This window comes from Carcharodon carcharias, chromosome 1 (genome assembly GCF_017639515.1).
Source record: "Carcharodon carcharias isolate sCarCar2 chromosome 1, sCarCar2.pri, whole genome shotgun sequence".
Classification (NCBI taxonomy): domain Eukaryota; kingdom Metazoa; phylum Chordata; class Chondrichthyes; order Lamniformes; family Lamnidae; genus Carcharodon; species Carcharodon carcharias.
In genome coordinates this window covers 170,620,854-170,645,897 of record NC_054467.1, presented here as the reverse complement: position 1 = coordinate 170,645,897, position 25,044 = coordinate 170,620,854, and the positions used below count along the sequence as shown (strand labels likewise).

Genomic DNA, 25,044 nt, shown 5'->3' with positions numbered 1-25,044 from the left:
GAATGTATTAGATGAGGTTTATAGTGCAACATGATCGTTCTTGAGAGGGACATCAGTTTTGGGGACTGGGAAACTTTTTGGGTAAATAGCGCTTTGGTGTCCATTATGTAAATATAGTTTCGATCAGTTACAGAATAAAGCTTCCTTAATCATTACCCTAGGAGAACACAACCACTTGAGGAGAGGAGCAGAAACAATGAAAGGATACTTGAAATTTGGATTTATCAGATTGAATTGGACGTTTTTTTGTTCCAGACATTGTTGTAAGCCACAATAATACTTTCTCCGCAGCATAAGTGTATCAGACATACTTTGGAACTATTATATGAAAGTAAGTAGCAAATTATATTTTAGCTGATTGACACAAAGAAGAAAAGCGATTTACTGCAGCCTTCTAAAATTGTTTTATTTTCCCTTTGTGAAGAAACCCCAATGCTCCAAGTTTGTTTTGATGAAAAGATTATATGGTGGGGGAAGGGCATGGCAGGTATGAAGTGCCAACAGTGCTGTAGAAAAAAACTGTTGCTTGAGTTTTATCTTTGGGTGATTGTGAGTCTTAATTATGGAGAGGGAGAAAACATTTAACATTATTCAAAAGAATGCAGCAATTCAATTCTGTTTTTAGACTGAGGAGATACTTCTAATCAGTGTTCTTATTGTATCATTTTTGATAAATGCATAGTAGCTTAAACAATGTGCATTGAAAGACATTACATGTCAATCAAAAAAGAGATTGGATTTTAACCTCTATGATATTAAGTCATTTGTTCTGATCATAAATGCTAGTCATAGAAGTGAACAAGAAAAGTGGTTCAGCTGCTTCAGTTCAATTATTTCTCTAAGTTTTTCTCCTTTTGCTTTTCCATTTAGCAATGCTTGCTTCTATTCTTTCCTATCTGCACATGTAGGATGCCTATGTCTTTTTGCTACTTCACACCTGCCAGGAAATCCTCTTGTGTAAAAAGGACTACTATATCATTATTTTCCATTCCCTGCCCCCAACTGATGAAATCAGAGCTCTGTGACAGCAGGGAAATGCAGAGTTGAGCTCATGTAGCTTTTTTTCCCCAAACCCCTTCAGAATAAAATTCCATCTTAGCTTGTCTTAACCTCTCTGACCACATTTATTCAATGAAGTTAAAATTCTTGTAGCAGCCAAGTAATCTCCCACAGCCAAAGCAAACTTCAGAATGAAGAATTCCAGATCTGAGTTTTGGGATTTTAGGATAGTCATCTCCCATGGTTTTTGAAAATTTCATTAGTCCATGACTGTCCCATTTAACTTGCTTCATTTGTTTATACTTGGCAAATAGACAGTAAATAAATATCTGCAACTACTGGTAGTTGATGTCCTATTTAATTGCAAAGGGAAAAGGAGGTTTATAATTCCTTGCCACATGCAATTAATCAAAATCTATTTGTTTTGTACATGTGGATTGAGGCAAAGCAAAACCTTCAAGTGAATTGCAACTGGAAGGTAGGGGAATAATTTGAGCAGAGCACACAAACTGGCCCGATCATTGCTTAATTAAGCCGACAAACGGCAGCCGCTATTAGTTAGACTTGCCCCTTATTCTTTTAATGTCACAAATACCTTACAAGTTTAGAATAATAAGACAGAACAGAAGGAGGCCATTTAGCCTGTCATGTCTGTGCCAGCTCTCTGAAAGAGCATCTCAACTAGTTCCACTGCCCCACCATTTCCCTGTAACTCTTTCGAGTACAAACACGTTTCCATCTGTTCCTATTCAGATGAAGTTACATTGTTTCATAGTTTGCCATTGTGAGATTTGAACTCTTGATCTTGGGGTTACAAGCCCAGTACCATAACCACTTGGCTATTTAGGCCAAGCACCATTTCCCTGTAGCCCTGCAAATTTTTTATCTTCAGATAATGATCCAAATCTCTTTTCAAGACCTTGATTGTATCTGGCTCCATCACAGTGTCAAGCAGTGCAATCCAAACCCTAGTAACTCGCTGCATAAAAAACTTTTTCCTCATGTTTTACTACTTTTGCCAGTCACCTTAAATCCATGTCCTCTGGTTCTTGATCCTTCTGCTTACAGATCTGCTTGATCCTTCTGTCCACATTCCTCACGGTTTTGGACACCTTTATCAAATCTCCTCTTAACATTCTATTCTCCGAGGAGAACAGCCCTAGCTTCTCCAATCCATCCAAGTAACTGAAGTTCCTCATCCCTAAGACCATTCTCCCGAATCTTTTTTGCACCCTCTCTGATGCCTTCACATCCTTCCTAAGGTACAGAATTGGACACAATACTCCAGTTGAGGCCCAACAGTGGTTTATACAGGTTGATCATAATTCCCTTCCTTTCTTCCTCTATATCCCTATTTATAAAGCCCAGGATCCAGCATGCATTATTAACCACTTTCTCAACCTGCCCTGCCACCTTCAATAATTTGTACACATGTATCCCCAAGCCCCTCTGCTCCTTCATCACTTTTAGAATTGTACCCATTAGTTATTGTTGCCCCTCTCATTCTTTCTACCAAAATGTATCACTTCACACTTCTCTTCATTAAATGCATCCATGACATGTCCACCTATTCCACCAGCCTGTTGATGTTCTCTTGAAAACTATTGCAGTCCTCTTCAGCTCACATTGTTTCCAAGTATTGTGCCATCAACAAATTTTGAAACTGTACACCTAAGTTTAAACCACTAATATATGTCAAGAGAAGCAGTGGTGCTAATACTGACTTGTGAGGAATACCACCATATATCTTCCTCCGGTCAGAAAAGCAACAGTTCACCACCACTCATATCCATGTTGTTACTGCCCTTTCTATTCCATGAACCTCAGATTTGCTAACAAGCCTATTATGTTGTACTCTATCAAACAACATTACCTCATCAGCCCTCTCTGAGCAACACAAAACTCAATCGTTAGTTAAACATTATTTGCCTTTTACAAACCAATGCTGATTTTGATTAAACCACTCTTGTTCAAGAAAGTTTCACTTTTACTTCTAAATAGTAATACTTTTACTTGGTGATAATAGCATGAGTACTGATTAATTTAAAGCAACCTTGAAATCCTAGGCTTTTTTTAATTCTTTTATGGATGCTGATGTCCTTGGCAAGGCCACCGTTTATTGCCCATCCCTAGTTGCCCTTGAGAAGGCGATGATGCGCTATCTTCTTGAAGCACTGCAGTCCATCTGGTGTAGTACACCCAGTCCTGCTGGGAAGAGTGTTCCTGGATGTTAACCCAGCAACAGAGAAGGAATGGTGCTATAGTTCCAAGTCAATATGGTGCATAGCTTGGTGTGGAACTTGCAGGTGGTGGTGCTCCCATGCATTAGCTACCCTTGTCCGTTCTAGATGGTAAAGGTTGTGGGTTTGAAAGATGCTGGTTGAAGGAGCCATGGTGAATTGCTGCGGTGCATCTTGCAGAGGGTACATGCTGCCACTGTGTGTCAGTGGTGAAGGGACTGGATGTTTAAGTTGGTGGAAGGGGTGCTGACCAAGTAAGCTGCTTTGTCCTGGATGGTGTGAAGCTTTGTGAGTGTTGTTGGAGCAGCACTCATAGAAGCAAGTGGAGAGCATTCCATTGCACTGCTGACTTGCAGATGGTGGGCTGGGTTTGGGGAGTCAGAAAGTGAGTTAATCACCTCACAATTCCCAGCCTTTGACCTGCTCTTGTAGCCACAGCATTTAAATGGCAAGTCTAGTACAGCTTCTGGTCAATGGTAACACCCGACAATGTTGATGTTGGGAGATTCAGCAATGATAATGCCATTGAATGCCAAGGGGAAATGGTTAGATTCTCTGTTTTTGGAGAGGTTAATTATCTGTCACTTGTGTGGCGCGGATGTCACTTGCTACTTAACATCCCAAGCCTGAATAGTGTCCAGATCTGTCTTCATTTGGTAGGGACTGCTTCAGTATCTGAGGAGTTGCAAATGGTACTGAACATTGTGCAATCATCAGCGAACGTGCCCACTTCTGACCTTATGATGGAAGAAAAGTCATTGATGAAGCAGCTGAAGATGATTGAGCCTAGGACACTACCCTGAGGAACTCTTGCAGTGATGTCCTGGAACTGAGATGATTGACCTCCAACAACTACAACCATCATCAGTTGTGTTAGATATGACTCCAACCAGCAGAGTTTTCCCCCTAATTACCATTGATTTCAATTTTGTCCGGTACTCCTTGATACCAAACTCGGTTAAATGCTGCCTTGATGTCAAAGGCAGTCACTGGCACCTACCTCTGGAGTTCAGCTTTTTTGTCCATGTTTGAACCAAGGCTGTAATGGGGTCAGAAACTAAATGGCCCTGGTGGAACTCAAACTGAGTGTCAGTGAGCAGGTGGTTTCTACATAAGTGCAGCTTGATAGTACTGTTGACGACCCCATCCATCACTTTGCTGATGATTGAGAGTCGACTGATGGAGCGTTAATTGACCAGGTTGGATTTGTCTAGCTTTTTCAGGACAGGACATACCTGGGCAATTTTCCACACTGCCGGGTGGATGCCAGTGTTGCAGCTATACTGCAACAGCATGTCTAGGAGTACGGCTAGTTCTTAAGCATAAGTCTTCAGTACTGCTACCAGAATGTTGTCAGAGCCCAAAGCCTTTGCAGTATCCAATGCCTTCAGCTATTTTTTGATATTATGTGGAGTGAATCGAATTGGCTGAAGACTGGCATCTGTGATGCTGGGGACCTCATGAGGAGGCCGGAATGGATCATTCACTCAGCACCTCTGGCTCACAATGGTTGCAAATGCTTCAGTCTTGCCTTTTGCATTATTGTGCTGGACTCCCTCATCACTGGAGATGGAGATATTTGTGGACCCTCCTCCAGTGAGTTGTTTAATTGTCCACCACCATTCACAGCTGGATGAGGCAGGACTGCAGTGCTTAGAGCTCCTTGATGCCACGTTAGTCAATTGCTGCCTTGATGTCAAGGACAGTCACTCTCACCTCGCCCCTTGAATGCAGCTCTTTTGTCCATGTTTTGACCTAGGCTGTAATGAGGTCAGGAGCTGAGTGGCCTTGCCGGAACCCAAACTGAACATCATTTAGCAGGTTATTGCTTGTTAAGTGCTGCTTGTTAGCACTGTTGACAACACCTTCCATCACTTTGCTGCTGATCAAGAGGAAGCTGATGAGGTGGTAATTAGCCTGATTTGATTTGTCCAGCTTTTTGTGAACACTACATACCTTGGTACATTTCCACATTGCCGGGTAGATGCCAGTGTTGTAGCTGTACGGGAACAGTTGGCTAGAAGCACAGATGGTTCTAGAGAACAAGTCTTCAGTACTATTGCCTGGATGTTGTCAAGGCCCATAGCCTTTGCAGTGTCCAGTGCTTTCAGCTGTTTCTTGATATCATGTGGAGTGAATCGAATTGGCTGAAACTTGGCATCATACTGGGGGACCTCAGGAGGAGGTCAAGATGGACCATCCACTCAGGACTTCTGGCTGAAGATGTTTATGAATTCTGTCTTTTGTACTGATGTGCTGGCCTACCCAACCATTGAGGATCGGGAGATCTGTGGATCCTCCTCCTGTTAGTTGTATAATTGTCCACCAGCATTCCTGACTGGATGTAACAGGACTGCAGAGCTTTGATCTGAACCATGGGTTATAGAATGGCTTAGCTCTGTCTATTGCATGCTGTTTCCGCTGTTTGATATGTAAGGAGTCCTGTGTCTCAGCTTCAGCAGGTTGATACCTCATTTTGAAGTATGCCTGGTGCTGCTTCTGGCATGCCCTCCTGCACACTGCATTCAGCAGCTGCTGATGGCCTACAGCGCCTCATGGATGCCCAGTTTCCACCTATTAGATCTGTTCAGAATCTATCCCATATAGCATGGGGGTAGTGCCACACAATATGATGGAGGGTATGTTCAGTATGAAGATGGGACTTTGTCTTCACAATGATTGTGCGGATGTCACTCATATCTATACTGTCATGGTCAGTCATATCTGAGACAGGTAGACTGTGAGGTTTTTCCCTCTTCTTGGTTCCCTCATCACCTGCCACTGACTCAGTCTGGCTGATATGTCCTTCAGGACCCAGCCAGCATGATCACTAGCAGTGCTGCCGGGTCACTCTTGGCGATGGCTATGGAGGTCCCCCATCCAGAATACATTCTGTGATCTTGCTACCCTTAGTGCTTCTTCCAGCTGGTGTTCAACATAGAGGGGCACTGATTCATCAGCTGAGAGGGGATGGGGGTAGCGGGGACAGTAAGTAGTAATCAGCAGGAGATTTCCTTGCCCCATGTTTGACCTGATGATTCTTGGGGTGGAGTCAATTTTGAGGGCTCCTAGGGCAACTTCCTCCTGACATATTTTTTTATTCATGGAATGTGGGCTTCACAGGCTGGGCAAGCATTTATTGCCCATCCCTAGTTGCCCTTGAGTAGGTGGTGGTGGTGAGCTGCCTTCTTGAACTGCTGCAGCCCATGTGGTGTAGGTACACTCACAGTGCTGTTAGGAAAGGAGTTTCAGGATTTTGGCCCAGCCACAGTGAAGGAACGTTGATATATTTCCAAGTCAGCATGTTGAGTGAATTGGAGGGGAACTTCCAGCTGGTGGTGTTCCCATCAATCTGCTGCCCTTGTCCTTCTAGTTTGTGTTGATTGTGCGTTTGGAAGGTGCTGTCTAAGGAGCCTTGATGAATTCCTGCAGTTCATCTTGTAGATGATATACGCTGCTGCTACTTTGCATCGATGGTAGAGGGAGTGAACGTTTGTAGACGTGGTGCCAGTCAAGCGGGCTGCTTTGTCCTGGATGAGCTGCACTCATCCAGGCAAGTGGGGAGTATTCCATCACACTCCTGACTTGTGCCTTGTAGGTGCTGGATAGGCTTTGGGGAGTCAGGAGGTGAGTTACACATTGCACGATTCCTAGCCTTCGACCTGCTCTTGTAGCCACAGTATTTATGTGGCTAGTTCAGTTCGGTTTCTGGTCAATGGTAACCCCCAGGATGTTGATAATGGGGACTTCAGTGATGGTAATGCCATTGAATGTCATGGGGCGATGGTTAGATTCTCTCTTGTTGGAGGTGGTCATTGCCTGGCACTTGTGTGGCATAAATGTTGTTTGCCACTTGTCAGCCCAAGCCTGGATATTCTCCAGGTTTTGCTGCATTTGGACATGGACTGCTTCAGTATCTGAGGAGCCGCGAATGGCGCTGAACATTGTGCAATCATCAGCAAGCATCCCCACTTCTGACCTTATGATTGAAGGAAGGTCATTGATGAAACAGCTGAAGATGGTTGAGCCTAGGACACTACCCTGAGGAACTCCTGCAGTGATGTCCTGAAGCTGAGATGACTGACCTCCAACAATCACAGCCACCTTCCTTCGTGCTAGGTATGACTCCAACCAGCAGAGAGTTTCCCCTCTCATTCCCGTTGACTCCAGTTTTGCTAGGGCTCCTTGATGCCACACTCGGTCAAATGTGGCTTTGATGTCAAGGGCAGTCACTCTCACCTCACCCCGGGAGTTCAGCTCTTTTGTCCATGTTTTTGAACCAAGGCTATAATGAGATCAGGAGCTGAGGGCCCTGGCAGAACCCAAACTGGGCGTCATTGAGCAAATGCAGCTTGATAGCACTGTTAATAACCCCTTCCATTACTGATGATGGAGTGTAAACTGATGGGGCTAATTGGCCAGGTTAATTTTGTCCTGCCTTTTGTGTACAGGACACCCCTGGTTAATTTTCCACTGTGCCGCCACCTCGGGTGGATCTGTCCTGAAAGTGGGACAGGACATATCCGGGGATGGTGATGGCGGTGTCTGGGATATTGTCTGTAAGGTATGATTCTGAGAATGTGACTATGTCAGGCTGTTGCTTGACTTGTCTATGGGACAGCTCTCCCAATTTTGGCACAAGCTAGTTAGGAGGTGTTTGCAGAGTTGACGGGGCTCAACATGCCTTTCTAATTTCCGATGCCTAGGTCGATGCCGGGTAATCCATCCGGTTTTCTTTCTTTTTGACTTTTCTGTATCAGTTTGATACAATCTTGTTAGGCCATTTTGGAGTCAACCACATTGCTGTGGGTCTGGAGCAACATGTAGGCCAGACAGTAGATTTCTCTAAAGAGCATTAGATGGGAGTTTCATGGTCACTTTTTTATTAATCAATTAAATTTAAATTCTACCAACTGTGGGATTTGAACCCATGGCCCGAGGGCAATAGCCTGGGCCTTCGGGTTACCAGTCCAGTGACATTACCATTACACCACCATCTCCTCTGAATGTACAAGTTAATGATGGAAAAATTGACACAAAGTATTTGTGGATGTAAGAATTTTTTTATATTAAAGCTTATTGAGGTGTGACTTGGGGAGAAGTAATTTTAACTATAATGATGTATGATGTACATATTACATGTTGCGAGAGTGAGATCAATTTTTGAAAACTGTGGTTCTGTTTATATTCATACAAATATCAGTGTCGTTCCATTAAGACATTTTAACAGTTCTGTTTGATTTAATGCAATTACTTCTTTAAGGCTTCGATGTTTCTTATTGAAGTCATATCCAAATAACCTGTAAAGCAGACTGTGTTTATAACCTTGTGGGTGGTTTCTCATTTGATCTTTAATTGATGCCTATTAACTGGTGTGGAAAATAGCTGTTTTGATGATCCTATAATTTGAGGGCTAATGTTGGATTGACTGACAGTGTTCATAAAGTCAAATGAGACATGAACTGAATTGATAGAGCGAGGCAGGACTGAAATACACCAAACGTTTTCTCTTTCATCTCAGTCATTTGCGAATAATGCTGTAAATCTGGAAGTCAGTGTCACATTTTAATAACCATTAAAACCAAAGACCAAGAGAAAGTGACTCAAGATTATTAAGCAGAATTAATTTCAGGTAAAATGTTGGGAGTCAACAGGTTCATCATGATCAACTGAAATGGTTGCCTGCAGCAATTCTTAATCATAAATCTGCAAAAGAAACTTAGAATTTTGAAATGTTGCTTTTTTGATTTTAATTTTCTCCCCTTTCAAAGGTTCTGTTTTGTATTCTACCAATACTGACAGTTCACTGGTTTTTATTCCAGTTGGCCATTCATCGTTAGGGTACATGGACCATGTGTGCTGATGGTCTGTTCAGCTGTGGAACACAGTTGAACTCGATTTTGTCTTTACCAGCCATGCAGATGTGCACTCTCAGTATCAGTACCAATTGTTATTCAATCAGAACAGAGTTTAACAGTGCATCAATGATAGGTGTTTATCATAGCATAAGGTCAAATAGGATCAAACTCTGCTGTAATGTCCCACATGGTCATATATTCTGCTGGCTCTTGCACTCGAGGCTCAAACACACAGAATATCCTCTTGGAGTGACTGAAGAGTCCAATGCGTGACTTACAGTCTCTGTCACAGGTGGGGGCAATCAGCAGTAAGGGGAACAGGTGGTTGGGGTGTCCAGGTTGCCACGTGCCCCTTTCACTATTTGACTCTTGGCTTCAGCCAGCCCTTGGCAATGAGACTCAGGAGTTCAGCTCCTTCCTGGATGCTTTCACTCACTTCGGGTGCTCTTGGGCCAGGGGTTACCAGATGTCGGTGGGGATGTCGCACTTTTTCAAGGTGGCTTTGAGGGCATGCTTAAAGCGTTTGCTCTGCCCTCCTGGGACTCGTTTGCCATGTCGAAGCTCCGAGTAGGGCATTTGTTTCAGGATCTCATGTCAGGCATGCAGACGATGTACCACTGTTCATCGGTGGTGAAAGGGCTAAATGTTTAAGGTGGAGGGGGTACTGATCAAGTGGGCTGCTTTGTCTTGGATGGTGTCGAGCTTCTTGAGTGTTGTTGAAGTTGTATTCATCCAGGGAAGTGGGAAGTACTTCACCACACTCTTGACTTGTGCCTTGTAGATGGTGGTGAGGCTTTGGGGAGTCAGGAGGTGAGTTACTCTCTGCAAAATTCCCACCCATTAATCTTCTAGCCATTGTATTTATATGGTTAGATCAGTTCAATTTCTGGTTAGTTTTATCCCGGGATGTTGATGGTGGGGGATTCAGTGATCGTAATGCCATTGATGTCAAGGGGAAATGGTTAGATTCTCTCTTGTTGAAGATGGTCATTGCCTGTTACTTGGGCACTTATCTGCCCAAGTCTGAATGCTGACCAGGTCTTGCTGCATGTGGACACGGACTTCAGCGCCTGAGGAGCTGCAAATGCAAAATTGAACATTGTGCAATCATCAGTGCACATCCCCACTTCTGATCTTATATTAGAGGGAATGTCTTGATGAAACAGCTAAAGATGTTTGGGCCTAGGCCACTACCCTGAAGAACTCCTACAGTCTCCTACATCTTGGGACTGAGATGATTGGCCTCGAACATCCACAACAATCTACCTTTGTTCTAGGTATGATTGCAAATAGTGGAGAGTTTTCCACCTAATTCTCATTACCTTTTAATTTTGCCAATGCTCTTTGATGCCGCACACAGTCAAATGTTGCATTGATGTCAAGGGCAGTTGCTCTCGCCTCCCCTCTTGCAATCAGCTCTTTAGCCCCTGTTTACGCAATGAGGTCAGGAGCTGAGTGGCCCTGGCGGAACCCAAGCTGACCATCAGTGAGCAGGTTATTGCTGTGTAAGTGCCATTTGATTGCTGTTTTGATGACACCGTCCATCACTTTGTTGATTGAGAGTAGGTTGGTGGAGTGGTAATTGGCCAGGATCGATGTGTCCAGGACAGGACATACCTGGGCAATTTTCCATGTTGTCATGCAGGTGCCAGTATTGTACTTGTACTAGAACAGCTTGAGGAGGAGTGCAGCTAGTTCTAGAACATAAAGTGTTCACTGCTACAGTCAGGATGTTATCAGGGCTCATAGCCTTTGCCCTGCAATGTCTTCAACTCTTTATTGATATCACATGGAATCAATCAGACATTTTAATGAGTTAATATCTTATTTTTCTGAACCCTAAGGGATATAGGCCTAATCTTCTCAATCTCTCATCATAGGACAATCCCCTGGTCCCAGAAATTGGTCTGTTGAAGGTTCATTGCACTCCCTATAGGTTAAGAATATCCTTTTTTAAGTACGGACACCAAAACTGTACACAGTACTCCAGGTGTGGCCTCACCAAGACACGTTACAATTGCAGTAATACTGCTTCATTCCTTTACTCTCATGTTGTGTATAGTTTTCGCCTTTGTACCTCAGGAAGGATACACTTGCCTTAGAGGAAGTGCAGCAAAGATTCACAAGACTGATTCCTGGGATGAGAGTTGTCCTTTGAGGAGAGATTGAATAGAGTGGGCCTATATTCTCTAGGGTTTAGCAGAGTCTCATTGAAACATATAATATTTTGAGAGGGCTTGACAGGGTAAATACTGAAAGGCTGTTTCACCTGGCTGGAGAGTCTAGTATAGGAACATAATCACAAGATAATGGTGCGGCCATTTCTGACTGAGATGAGAAATTTCTTCCCTCAGAGGGTTGGGTATCTTTGGAATTATCTACCCCAGAGGGCTGTGGATACTTAGTCATTAATTATATTCAAAAGTGAGATTGATAGATTTTTGTTAGAGGATAGGGAAACGGACTGGAAAGTGGTGTTGAGGCCGAGGATCAGCCACAATCTTATTAGATGGTGAAGCAGCCTCAAGGGAATGTATGATCTACCCCTCCTATTTTGATGTTCTCATATTTCTAACCCTTTGTTAAACTTTCTTGCTTAATTGCTGTACCCGCACATTTGTGTCTGTGATTCATGTACTGAGATAGCCACGTCCCTCTGGTTACCATTTCTTAGTCTGTCACCATTTTAAAAATATTCATTTTTTTTCCTGCCAAAGTGAATAACTTCACATTGTTTCCCATTATATTCCAATTCCATATTCTTGCCCACTCACTCATCTAAATCCTTTTGCAACTTCTTTGTTTCCTCCTCAGAGCTTACTTTCCCACCAACAGCAAAATTGAATATGTTACCTTCAGTCTGTCATCTAAGTCACTGAAATAGATTGTAAATAGTTGAGCCCAAGCACTGATTCTTGTGGTACCCCACTGATTACTGTTTGCTGACCTGCAAATAATTCATTTATTGCTACTCTCTATTTTCTGTTCATTGACCAATCCTCAATTCATGTTAATAGATTACCCCCATGAGCCCTAATTTTGTGTAATAACCTCGTGTGGCACATTTTGAACGTATTTTAAAAATTCAAATACACTACATCTACTTGTTCCCTCTTATCTACCTGTGAGTTACAACCTCAAAAAAGGTCTAACAGATTTATATAACACAATTTCTGTCACTGAACCTCAGATATATGATTGGACGTTCCCATACTCAGCCTCCAGCTATTTTCTCCGCCGATGCTACCAGACCTGCTGAGTTTTTCCAGGTAATTCTGTTTTTGCTCCAGCTAACACCTTTGACTTGTACCAGACACTTGATGATCCAGATGCCAAAGCTAATTTTTCAGCAACCACCTAATGCAGGTCCTCATGTAAGAGACTATCGTAACTAAGCATCCACCACCACCACCAACCACCCCCCCCCCCCACCCCCCCAGCCACCCAAAGCCATGCAGATCCCTGCAGGATACTTGGTGAAAAGATATATCGACCAGTCTCTTCATCTTCCCTTTTTGCATCAAAGCCATATCGCAGCTTAGTCTTGGATATATTTGAAGGCCCTGTATTTCTTGCCCTTTTAGTTCTGGGACATGACAAGATAAATATTTATTTCCAGAGAAAAAAATGGACCTGCATATGATTTATATCCAGGCTTTGAGTTAAGATATGGGGAATTGACTAAAAAAAATCTATATTTTTCACATTTATGTAAATAGAAAGGGTTTTCATAATTTAATTTTCAGCTGAATTTGGTGTTAAGAGTTGCCATTTTAGAAGTAATTTCAAAACCTTAAATCTTTGACCCTGTTACTGGATGCTATTTTAGACTGTCTGTTAGAAGATATTGAATGTAGTCATTGATTTTTTTTAAGGACAGGAAAGAAGGCTGCCCATGAAAGGAAATTCACAGTGGATTATAATTCCCTTTTTTGTGCTTCTTGTGCTGGATTTCAACATCCTAAGTATAAAGTTTTCTCATTTCCATGGGATTATATTCCATTTCTGATCAGATGCAGCATGTAGCTCACATGCAACCTTTAAACTCCAAACTTACACAAGACCAGTATTATTCCATGTTTCGGCGGAGAAGAAAAGAGTTGACGTTTCGAGTCCTCATGACCCTTCGACAGAACTAGGCGAATCCCAGGAAGGGGTGAAAGCTGGTTTAAGGTGATGGGGGGGTGGGGTTGGGTGGGGGGAGAGAAGTGGAGGGGGGTGGTGTGGTTGTAGGCAAAAGCAGTGATAGAAGCAGATCATCAAAGGATGTCACAGACAGCAGAACAAAAGAACACATAGGTGTCGAAGTTGGTGATATTATCTAAACGAATGTGCTAATTAAGAATGGATGGTAGGGCTCTAGTGGGGGTGGGGGGAGCATAAAAGATTTTAAAATATTTTAAAATAATGGAAATAGGTGGGAAAAGAAAAATCTATATAATTTATTGGAAAAAAACAAAAGGAAGGGGGAAGAAACAGAAAGGGGGTGGGGATGGAGAGGGGAGGTCAAGACCTAAAGTTGTTGAATTCAATATTCAGTCCGGAAGGATGTAAAGTGCCTAGTCGCAAGATGAGGTGCTGTTCCCCCAGTTTGCGTTGGGCTTCACTGGAACAATGCAGCAAGCCAAGGACAGACATGTGGGCAAGAGAGCAGGGTGGAGTGTTGAAATGGCAAGCAACAGGGAGGTTTGGGTCATTCTTGCGGACAGATCGCAGGTGTCCTGCAGAGCGGTCGCCCAGTTTACGTTTGGTCTCTCCAATGTAGAGGAGACCGCATTGGGAGCAACGAATGCAGTAGACTAAGTTGGGGGAAATGCAAGTGAAATGTTGCTTCACTTGAAAGGAGTGTTTTGGCCCTTGGACGGTGAGGAGAGTGGAAGTGAAGGGGCAGGTGTTACATCTTTTGCGTGGGCATGGGGTGCCATAGGTGGGGGTTGGGGAGTAGGCCGTAGGTGGGGGTTGGGAGCTTTAACAGAGTTTGGCTGCCTGATTTTCTGGCTAACCGCTGGAGTCCATGTGGTCTGGGTACACCTACAGTGCTAAGGAAAATAATTCAAACTTTTCTAATCTCCACATAACTGAAATAAATTTGTTTACTGTGAAGCACTTTGGGACTTGCCGAGGAGCTGAAAGGTGTTATAAAATAATTTGACAGTACAGATGGGATCATGTTTATACATTTCTACTACACTTAGCAAGTAATGCTCAGATTGTTCAGACTTCAATATTTCCTACGGGGAGAGTTATCAGAATAAGTTAAACTTCTGAAAATTTGAAAACATGCTAAGAAAGGAGCCAAAGAAGGAAAATTATCCTAGTGCGCTGTCTATAGATTATTGCCTAGTTCTCTTTCTTGACATTCCTGCCTGATAATGGCAGTTCAAATAGAAAAAGTTATTTTCAGCTGGATGTAGTAGATTCCATGGTGAAGAGTCACATGTTGATGTCCCCTGAGTCATAGAGAGGGCTGACAAGGAGCTTTTAGAAAGTTCCAATTAGTACCATTGTTTTGGAGTTCATATTTACAATCACTATGTGCCTTAAGGTTACTTTTATCAGAAGAATGACTAGCACCTTAATTTCACACAGCACAAACTTGTCATTGTTACATAATCAAAGTGGGGGACTACTTATTAAATTGTTTCCTATCCTCAGTCATAGTTCTACTTTGTAACAGGAGTGAAAGGTCATACAAAGTTACTGTAGAATAGCAACCCTTTGACCTAATTGTGTGTATTAAATGGTAGTCAGTGGTCTCTAAAAATTGATATTTTATTCATTCACAAGATGTGGGTGTCACTGGTTGGGCCAGCATTTATTGCCCATCCCTAGTTGCCCTCGAGAAGGTGGTGGTGAGCTGCCACCATGAACCGCTGGAGTCCATGTGGTGTAGGTACACCCACAGTGCTGATTTCAGTAAGGCAGTGAAACAAAATCGGCAAAATTTGAAACAGCAAAGTCGCTTGTAGGAGTTGTTTACACAGCTTCTGACAGAAGTGATGCAGTGGAGGAATATATGGATTGAAGTATAGACAAATGGAGAATAGGTGCTCGTTAAAGACCAGGGCAGGCAAGGCTGCATGAACTCTGATTGGAAAAGACATCATGGGTCTTTGTACTTTTTTCCCCTCTAAAGTTTGTGTTCTTGGACTGATGTAGTATGTTCACAATATCTGTACACCATACATTATCTTTAGCCAGAAAGTCAGACAGCCAAACTCTGCTAAAGCCATGACTCCTGTGCAATATTGTGAGTGAAGTACATGAGAGCTGACCATAGTAATTTTCTTCTAATTTCCACTTCTTTATCTGGAAAATGCCTATATTTGGCTCAAGTCTTTTCAATATGACTAAACTGAGGTTGGTAATGGATTTTACATACTATTACATATTTGATTCACAAATACCAGCTCCGAGTTTCTTAAATTTCTGCATGCATTTGTACCATTATTAAATTTCATGAAATTGCAGGCATAATTTATTGTAATTTTATGAATATATTCTGAGTAAAGGAAACATGCTTTTAAAAAGAATCAGTGTCATTATGAAATCCAGATTTATCTTAATGTTGAGCTAGAGGTTGGGAACTTCAACTCTTAACAGACCTCTAACCTCGGACTTTCTGCGCTTGCGCAGGCCGAGAGCATGCTGCATAACCGCAGTTCTGCATCTTTACATTCTTTGAGCCCAGGCAAATCCCACATGCCTGTGTGTAAAGAGAAAAGACGGGAGTGAAAAACCCGGGTCAAGTAACTGGAAGTGGAGCACCATGAAAGATTAGTGCCTCAGGCAGGGGTCAAGAGGTGACAGGGAGATGTCCCAGATAGGAGAGAAGGGACAGAAAGAGGTCCTAAATAGGGAGAAGGGAAAGGAAGTGGTCCAAAATCAGGAAGAGGGGACAGGGAGAGGTCCCAAATAGGGGAGGGGGGACAGGGAGATGTCCCAAAAGGAAGTCCCAAATAAGGGACAGAGAGAGGGACAGAGACTGTTCCCAGTTAAGTTTTTTAAAAAAAGAGTAGATAAACAAGATCTAAGTTAGAGAAAGGGCTGCAGGAAGCAGACTTTAAGGAAAGAGGGTTCGGGAGAAGCCCTGGTAAGATTGGGGCAAAGGCATACCTTTGGAGCAGAGCTGTTCTGCTTGGAATAGCCAAAGAGCTGAAATTGTGCTTGAGAGTTGGTGCTTGAGTACATACTCGAGAATCCAGGGGAATGAAGCCTCGGAAAACAAAATTGAAACCCTGTAAAGTGTACTGTCATTGATGCCATCCAAGTTGAAAAACCTTGTGAGAAAGGCAAAGTTTTAGTGAGATTGGTTGACTCACGTTTTTACTAATGTCTGGGTAGGTTGTTGAGAAATCCATGGACTCTTTCTTGGTCGCATCTGCTGTTTATTGTATACTGTGGTGTGTTCAAGCATAGTTGGCTTCTTAATTCACATGTAACTCATACTTACCCTGAATGTTATAGTATAAGATAGATAATAATGGGTCATAACTTCCAAGATCCCCAGTGTCAGATTGGGAGGGTACCTCAAAGGTGCGCTGGAGAATCCCTGTCGGAACTTCACAGGTAAGAGATTGCATGGCAATTGCCCTGAAGCACAAACTTCCTATGGCAATTGCCCTGCATTGGAAACCATCTGAAAATGCGATTTAAATCGCAAACTTTGGGTAGCTCTGACAGGGTTACATCAATAGTTACTCAGAAAAATTTTGAAGAGTTAAAACCTCTTCTAACTCCTGAATAACTATTGTAAAGACTCAGACTGACCACACCCCCCAACGGGATTCCGCCATACCCCTGACCCCACCCCAGGGGACTGTTCCCCCACATCTTGACTAACCACTCCCTGTGGTATTCCCGTCCCCATCTCCCCAAGGGATTTCTCCCCTCCTGCCACAGAATGATTCTTCCCCCTGTCCCCAACCTGAACCCCCAATACCTGAATCCCCCCGTTGCAGGCCGGACCTGACCCAACCCAAAATTCCAACTCTTTCCCGCCCCCCCACACCCCCACTCCCTCCCCAGGGGTCTGATCCCCTCCAGACCCCTGAACCATTCCTCCCCCAATGTCCAACCACCCACCCCCAACACACATGTCCAATTATTCCCCCCCCCCGCCCCCCCAAAAAAAAAATCCTATCCACTTGCCTTAGAAACTTACCTTCTCCCTGGCCTGTCAATTTCACTGGGACCTTTAGCTTAACCTGGTTTATGGCAGCTAGTGCCATTAAAAAAGGGAGGGGTGGAGCTGGCCTCTGACACTGGGCCTCGAAGATAGCTGCACTGCCTGGATCTTGCCCAACCTAAGTTGGAAGGTGTGGCAAGACAGACATGGAAGAAAATCCACACAGGTCATTGGACATGGCATGGCAATCTGATGCTGATTGCCTCTCTGAGGAAGTTACGGCCCAATATAAGTCGTTTTACCTTTCTGACCAGTTTATTTTTCTTTGTTCAAAATCCATAGAATCTTGTGACCTTCGCTGAGCAAGTGTCTTAAATCTCAAACTTTGGTCTATCTTAAACAAACCGGATCCCACCAACAACATGGGAGGCCCTGGACAAAGATCATAACAGTGGCCCTATGCTATATTAATTAAGCATCCAGGACCAAATAGATTTTATACTTGGGAAACATTCAACACAAATTGCCAGAGTAATTGTGATGTTTATTTTTAATGTTTATGCTTTTACATGAAAGGACATCTTAGTTAAAAAGAATTGTTATATAAAACCTGCCCGTAGTGTGTGCTAACTCCTGGATGTATTGCTCTCTGGTGGAGAATAAGGAATAAAGGAAATTCCTGTTTTTCATATAGGATGATGGAGTTCAGAAGCAGATAGCTGTGTATATGTGTTCTTAATTGTTAAGAAGTGACAAAACACTTCAGTAATTTAATTTTAAAATAGATTTAGAAATCCAGATTATCTGGAAATTGATGTGGTAACTGAGCCACACTGCTCAAGCAATGCTGTCTGGTTGGTGGCCCAAGCACTTAGGAATGGAGATCAGCTGATCAGCCCATTAAGCCTATTTCACCATTATGTTAGATCATAGCTCAACTCAGACTGTATGACTTGATAGTCTTACTTAACAAAAGTTTAGGAGGATCAATTTTAATGGATTGCTTTGAATAGATCCCTACAGACTGAGAAAAATGTTTATTTTAACTTAATAAAGCAGCATTGGTATCAAAATTATAAATGATTCCATCGATCTTTCACCAGCCCTAGCAGCTGAAGAAAGCTTGCAAATGAGATCTACTGAGAGCCAAAGGAGCAAAGCAACATGGAAATCAGTTAATCTTTTAATAACATATTAAAGGAAAAAGATTTTTACTATTTCCTTCAACAAAGGCATTTTAATACCATATGAGTCTTGTCGACAGTAATGTGTGTGCAACTAAGAATTCCATACCAATAAAAAAAAAAATTCTGTTGTGTCCTGCAACCACCTGGGAACAGCATTGTTAAGTGAGTTGGCAGGCAGCAGATGCACCAGCTGTACATTGTGTTACAAAGGAAAAATGTGTTGCCTGTGCTAATAGTTATTTTTATTTAATTCCTGCAGCTTGCATTGAAAGATCCAGTACACACTGTGTCACTGCAACAGTTTGTCTACGAGAAGCTAAAGGCACAGCAGGAGTTACTCGGAGAACAAGGATTCCAGAGTCTGATGGAATCTGTGGACACTGAAGTTGTCAGACAGCTGCAAGGATTTTTACAAAAATTGTGAAAAATTAAGAAACTGTTTCCTCTAGTTGAAGAAGAAATGGAAAACATGCAATCGTATTCTTACAACAAATGCCATCAAAGCTTCCATCCTCATAGTGGGAGCAACCCTCATGCACAATCTGATATATCCTGATGAAGAAATCAAGCTAAACATTATTTTGAAGTGTACTAAAAAGAAACCGTGCAATTTGGGGCAAACGTTACTGGGGATAAAAAGCTCCAAGATCCTTGTAGCTTTACTGTTGTCCATTGTATTTGAAGACCAGAGGAAGTGTAGTTTCTCTTTTTGTATTATTTGAAATATTACAGAAAATTGCAGGGTGAGACTATACAAAGCAGTTAGTGTGATATCAAGTACACGGTCATTGGATGAAAATTTAGCTTTAGGGGAGAAAAGAGTTTTGCTGCATCAGTACGTTTTAGCTACAGCTGCAAAGCATGCAGCTTGGTTTTATACATTATGTTAACCAACTCACAGCTAAATGAGCTCCAATGTGTATTTAATGCGCGTACATACACACAAAATTGACTAGATTAAATTTTGCCTAAATCGGGAAATATTTGCCTTACTGTATTTTATCAGCCTTACCTCAACTGATAAACCTACCTTTCAGCATTTTGAGTTTTTTGAACAAGTTTCAAATGGTAAACTGGTCCTTGCAGAACCCAGGTATACATCTTAAATATAAAATTCAATCTTTCTTTGTTCAGACCCACAATGTTGATGAGCAGCATGAAACTTGAGCATTGACCAACATTCAATTTTCAAACTAATTACATAATGCTTTAAGAAGGATAACCAGTGAAAACAATAAAGTCTTTGATTAGCAAATGCTGTTGAAATGGGTTTTTGTGTAGCTTCGAGTACTTGAACTAATTCAGATACAAAATTCACTCACCCAACCTATTTGACAGTTTTGTTCAGCATTAGATTCTGATACTGCTATTTGACCTTATGTATCAAGGCACAGCATAGATATTTAATGAGGAGTGAAAGGCGTGAAAAGATTTGCTTACAAAATAGAACTTTTGAACCAGTACACATTCAATACACCCAATTAAAGTTGGTTTTGCCAGTGTGACAAGGACATCAGACCTTTGTAACATCACTTTGTCACTGAAAGCATCTAGCCAATTGTGAGACTGAGAATCCTCCAGTGTTTAATTGCTTAATTAGAATAAATGCTTAATTGAAACATGTATACACTAGAGTGCTGATATCCTATAACATTATTTTATTGTGTGTGTGAACCCAGAGGCCTCTGGCTACAGCAGATGATAGTCAGGAAGTGGTGCAAACTGAGAGGATTAAATGGCAGAAGTGAGACAATTAAGTACTGAGGTAACCAGACTGAAATTTAATTAAGAAAAGTTGACCATCAACAGAGAGAGAGAGAACACGACACCAAGCAAAGCTGGCTATATGCACATGGGAATCAAGACTAGGCAGTTTGCTGTATAATCAGTTGGAATATTTTGGGGGCTAAAGGGAGAACCAGCTTCTTTGTCCAGTTCAGGATAAGGGATACCTCCAGCTGGAAACATTGGTCATCAAGGGCACTGCATGTCTTCAGTGTAAAAATGCCCCTTTGAGTTGCCACAGCTGCACTGATAACAGACTCAATAGTCAAAATAAGTGATGAAAGTGGGTTGGAAGGCCAGAACAGGAGTAAGCAGGGGCTTTACAGATGTTTTAACCCTTTAATTGGTCAATAACATGATGAGTAAAAGCCATTGATTGATCAAGCGGAATTCAGTGATTTTTGAATTGTAGAAAAGAGCCTGGAGCTATAGAAAACTTTACAGAGAACTCAGGAGGCATTCAGAGGACGAGCAGGGGCTGGAGCTAAAGGATGCAGCTACATATAATTGTGACCGTTATACCCAGGGCATAAATGGGGTAATATAACTCCATTAAAACTACTGCTCAGATATAAAGTATCAAGTTTTCCTTGTGCTGAATAGAGTTTAATCACTGCCACCAATATTTAAGAATCACTGAGTATCAGGGTTTATCAAAGCCTATCAAATTGGCAGCTCCACTGGGATGTTGACTGGCAGTCAATTCTTTTTGAAAAGCATATTCAGTGCAAGTGGGATCCTAGGACTTGGGTGGTTACCATTGCCTAGCCTGTTAAGGAAGGAAACCTTTGGAAGTGTAGAACCCTGTGACCGACCTGTAGTATTAGTGACAAGATACCGAGGATGGCATGTCTGACTGAAGCTGAGAGTGCCAGGGATAAAGAGTTTGGAAAATTATGTTATGGGTTTAGTCATGTTTCTGATGAATCCAAAAGGAGATTTGTATCAGAAAGCGATCTAGTGGATCCAAAGCCAGATGTCTCTGGGGAAAATTAAGTTAGATAAAGGGAAACATTTGCTGACATATGCAACTCGTTTTTGCATGCAGCAAAGTGAAATCGGGGAAGGGAAACACCAAGAAGGGGGAAAACAGTTGGCATTGGAAAGGGACCAATTGAAGAGTTGAATCAATGCCTCGTGCATGATTATTCAAATGCAGGCAAGTGCTGCACCAGCGGCTGCCCAGGCTATAGGAGAGCAGCAAGTGGAAGATAAGAATGAGGTCCTAGAGAAACTAGTGCCTTAAGTTCTAGGAAGGATCGTTCTAATTGGAAGCTCAAAGCATATGGGTTGAAGGGCAGGTTAACGTGCCACAAAGCTGTCATGTCCACGTTGACTGCCTGAACTTGAGACGGAGAAGGGATTAACTGGAATGCCCTGGTCAGGGAAACTACCCATTATAAGCCTGATTCTGAAGATCAGGAATAGTGGGATCCACCATTACTACCCCATCTCGTGCCAGACTCAGACTGGTGAACAGACAGGTTGAGGAAGAAGTTCCTCTAAAGTCAAATCAGGTAGACACTCACCTGGGAATGAGGCTCGATTGCATAGCATAAGACATAGGAGCAGGAGTAGACCATTCTGCCCATTGAGTCTGCTCTGCCATTCAATAAAATCATGGCTGATCTGATTGTGGCCTTAACTCCGCTTTCTTGCCTGACCTCCCCAGAACCCTTGACTCCTTCATCAATCAAAAATCTGTCTTAACTCAGCCTTGAGTATATTCAATGACCCAGTTTCCACTGCTCACTGGGGAAGAGAATTCCAAATACTAATGAACCTCAGAGAAGAAATTCCTCCTCATCGCCATCTTGAATGGGAGACCCCTTATTGCTGAACTGATTGGGAGTCAAGTTAGTTCTTTGAAAATAAGCACAGCTTGGGTAAACCTTTAAGCAAATCCATACTAAGTTGCAGGCTGCAGACCTGAAAATGGTCCTTAAGTTGTTTCCTGGTAATGACTTGCACACCATTATTGGCCGCAACCTTATAACACCACAGAAACACAGACTGCTGCTTTGTTGAAATATTAAATTTGTTGAGAGATCTGAATCTGATGGATCTATATGCTCAGACAGTATAGGGGATCACTGAACACATCAAAGCTTTTTCCAACAGACTCCTTGACTTATACAAGCAAACCCAGCCCACTCCCAATTGAGCTAACCCATTTAATAACCATACTCTTTAAGAGGATGAGATTTAAAAGCAGATGTTCTTGGCACAGCTACAGCTCCTAGTTCGATAACCCCTTAGTGTGTCTGTCTCTAAGCATAGTTCTTCGGCAGATATTACCTGGTGCATCACTCATCCTGAAGGGAGTGTAAAGGGTAGAATTATCCATTCCATTAGAATGAACCCCAAGGGCAAGCAGGTGGCAACAGTGAAAGGATCCCCCTGTGAAACAACAGGGTCCAATTCAAGGGGAGATTATGACCTGTCATAACTGGAAAATCATCAACGATGGGTACACCTCCCCCAGAATCAGATACGTTTGAGTAAACTAGGACACTCCACACTGGAGGTCAAGATAGACCAGAAGCCTGCTCTGACCACCACCAGCATGACCAGCCATGGAGGAGGCTGAGAGGCAGCAAAGGCTTCAATAGAGGTAATGCACAATCTGTTTTTTACATTCACAGGATCACACAGTGCAGAAGAAGCTCTTTGACCCATGAAGTCTGCACCAACATGTGAGAAACATCTGAGCTACCTACCTAATCCCATTGACCGGCACTTGGCCCATAGCCTTGAATGTTATGACATGCCAAGTGCTCATCCAGGTACTTTTTAAAGGATGTGAGGCAACCCACTTCCAGCACCCTCCCAGGCAGCGCATTCCAGACCATCACCACCCTCTGGGTAAAAAAATTTTTTCCTTACATCCCTCCTAAACCTCCTGCCCGTCACCTTGAACCTATGTCCCCTCGTGACTGACCCTTCAACTAAGGGGAACAGCTGCTCCCTATCCACCCTGTCCATGCCCCTCATAACCTTGAACACCTCGATCAGGTCGCCCCTCAGTCTTCTCTGCTCCAATGAAAACAACCCAAGTCTATCCAACCTCTCTTCATAACTTAAATGTTTCATCCCAGGCAACATCCTGGTGAATCTCCTCTGCACTCATAAGAACATAAGAATCAGGAGTAGGCAAATCAGTATCTCAAACCTGCCCCACCCATCATTACAATCATGGTTGATCTCATTTCAGCCTCAACTCCAATTTACCACCCTCTCCCCATAACCTTTCAACCCATTACTGATTAAAAATCCGTCTATCTTTTCCTTAAATTTATTGTGTCCCAGCGTCCACTGCATTCTAAGATGGTGTATTCCACAGATTCACGGTCCTTTGAGAAAAGTAATTCCTCCCCATCTCTGATTTAAATCTACCATCCCTTAGCCTAAAACTATGGCCTCTCGTTCTAGAATGCCCCACAAAGGGAAACATCCACTCCACGTCTACTTTGTCTATCCCCTTTAGCATCTTATATACCTCAATTAGATCTCCGCTCATCCTTCTAAACTCTAGCAAGTATAGGCCTAAACTGCTCAATCTCTCCTCATAGGACAAGCCCCGCATCTCTGGAATCAATCTAGTGAACCTTCTCTGAACCCCCTCCAGTGCAACTACATCCTTCCTCAAGTAAGGGGACCAACACTGTGCACAGTACTCCAGGTGAGGTCTCACCAATGCCTTGTACAGTTGCAATGCTTCCCTATTTTTATACTCTATTCCTTTAGCAATAAATGCCAAAATCCCATTTGCATTCCTTATTACCTGCTGTACCTGCATACTAGCTTTCAGCCATTCATGCACGAGGATACCCAGATCCCTCCGCACTGAAGCATTCTGAAGTTTCTCTCCATTTAAATGATAAGTTGCCTTTTTATTCTTCTGACCAAAATGGATAACCTCACACTTATCCACGTTAAACTCCATCTGCCAAATTTTGACCCATTCACCTAACCTGTCCACATCGAGTTGTAAATTTCTTATTTCTTCATTGCAACTTACTATTTTGGTGTCATCTGCAAATTTAGCTATAACACCTTCTATCCTTGAGTCCAAGTCATATAGATTGTAAATAGTTGGGGCCCAAGGACCGAACCCTGTGGCACCCCACTAGTTACAGTTTGCCATACAGAAAAAGACCCATTTATCCCAACTCTCTGCTTTCTTTTGGTCAGCCAATCCTCTGTCCAAGCTAATTTATTACCCCTAACTCCATGTGATCTTATCTTGTGTATTAATCTTTTGTGCAGCACCTTATCGAAGGCCTTCTGGAAGTCCAGATATACCACATCTACAGGATCCCCATTATCCACTTTGCTTGTCACATCTTCAAAGAACTCTAGCAATTAGTCAAACATGATATACTCTTCATAAAACCATGCTGACTGTGATAGATTGCATTTTGACTTTCCAAATGCCCCATTACTACTTCCTTAATAATAGATTCCAACAATTTCCCAACGACATTAAACTAACTGGTCAATAGTTTCTACTTTCTGCCTCCCACCTTTTTTGAACAAGGGCATTATATTAGCATTTTTCCAATCCACTGGAACCTTTCCAGAATCCAGGGAATTTTGGAATATTATAGCCAATGCATCCACTATCTCTGCTGCCACTTCCTTTAAGACCCTGGGATGTAGGCCATCAGGTCTTGGGGACTTGTCACCCTTTAATCCCAATAGTTTGCTCAGTACTTTTTCTCTAGTGATGGTATTTGTTCTAAGTTCCTCCTTCTCTATATCCTATACACTACCTGTTACAATTGGGGTAGTACTAGTGTCCTCCACTGTGAAAACTGAGGCAAAATATTGATTAAGCGTCTCTG

At 42.5% G+C, this 25,044-nt stretch overlaps 1 protein-coding gene across 5 annotated transcripts in view; it reads left to right on the top strand.

Moving 5' to 3' along the window:
* ipo11 (importin 11) overlaps window positions 1-19,667 on the top strand; it is a 699,237-nt gene extending 679,570 nt beyond the window's left edge. For 4 of the 5 annotated variants that reach the window (XM_041187080.1, XM_041187063.1, XM_041187071.1 and 1 more), the window contains one exon: window positions 18,672-19,667. In XM_041187080.1, the coding sequence (XP_041043014.1) occupies window positions 18,672-18,836 (165 nt within the window). In that variant the 3' untranslated portion in view covers window positions 18,837-19,667. The remainder of the gene's footprint in view (window positions 1-18,671) is intronic. The other variant, XM_041187091.1, reaches the window with a different exon arrangement.
* The last annotated feature ends 5,377 nt before the right edge of the window (window positions 19,668-25,044 follow it).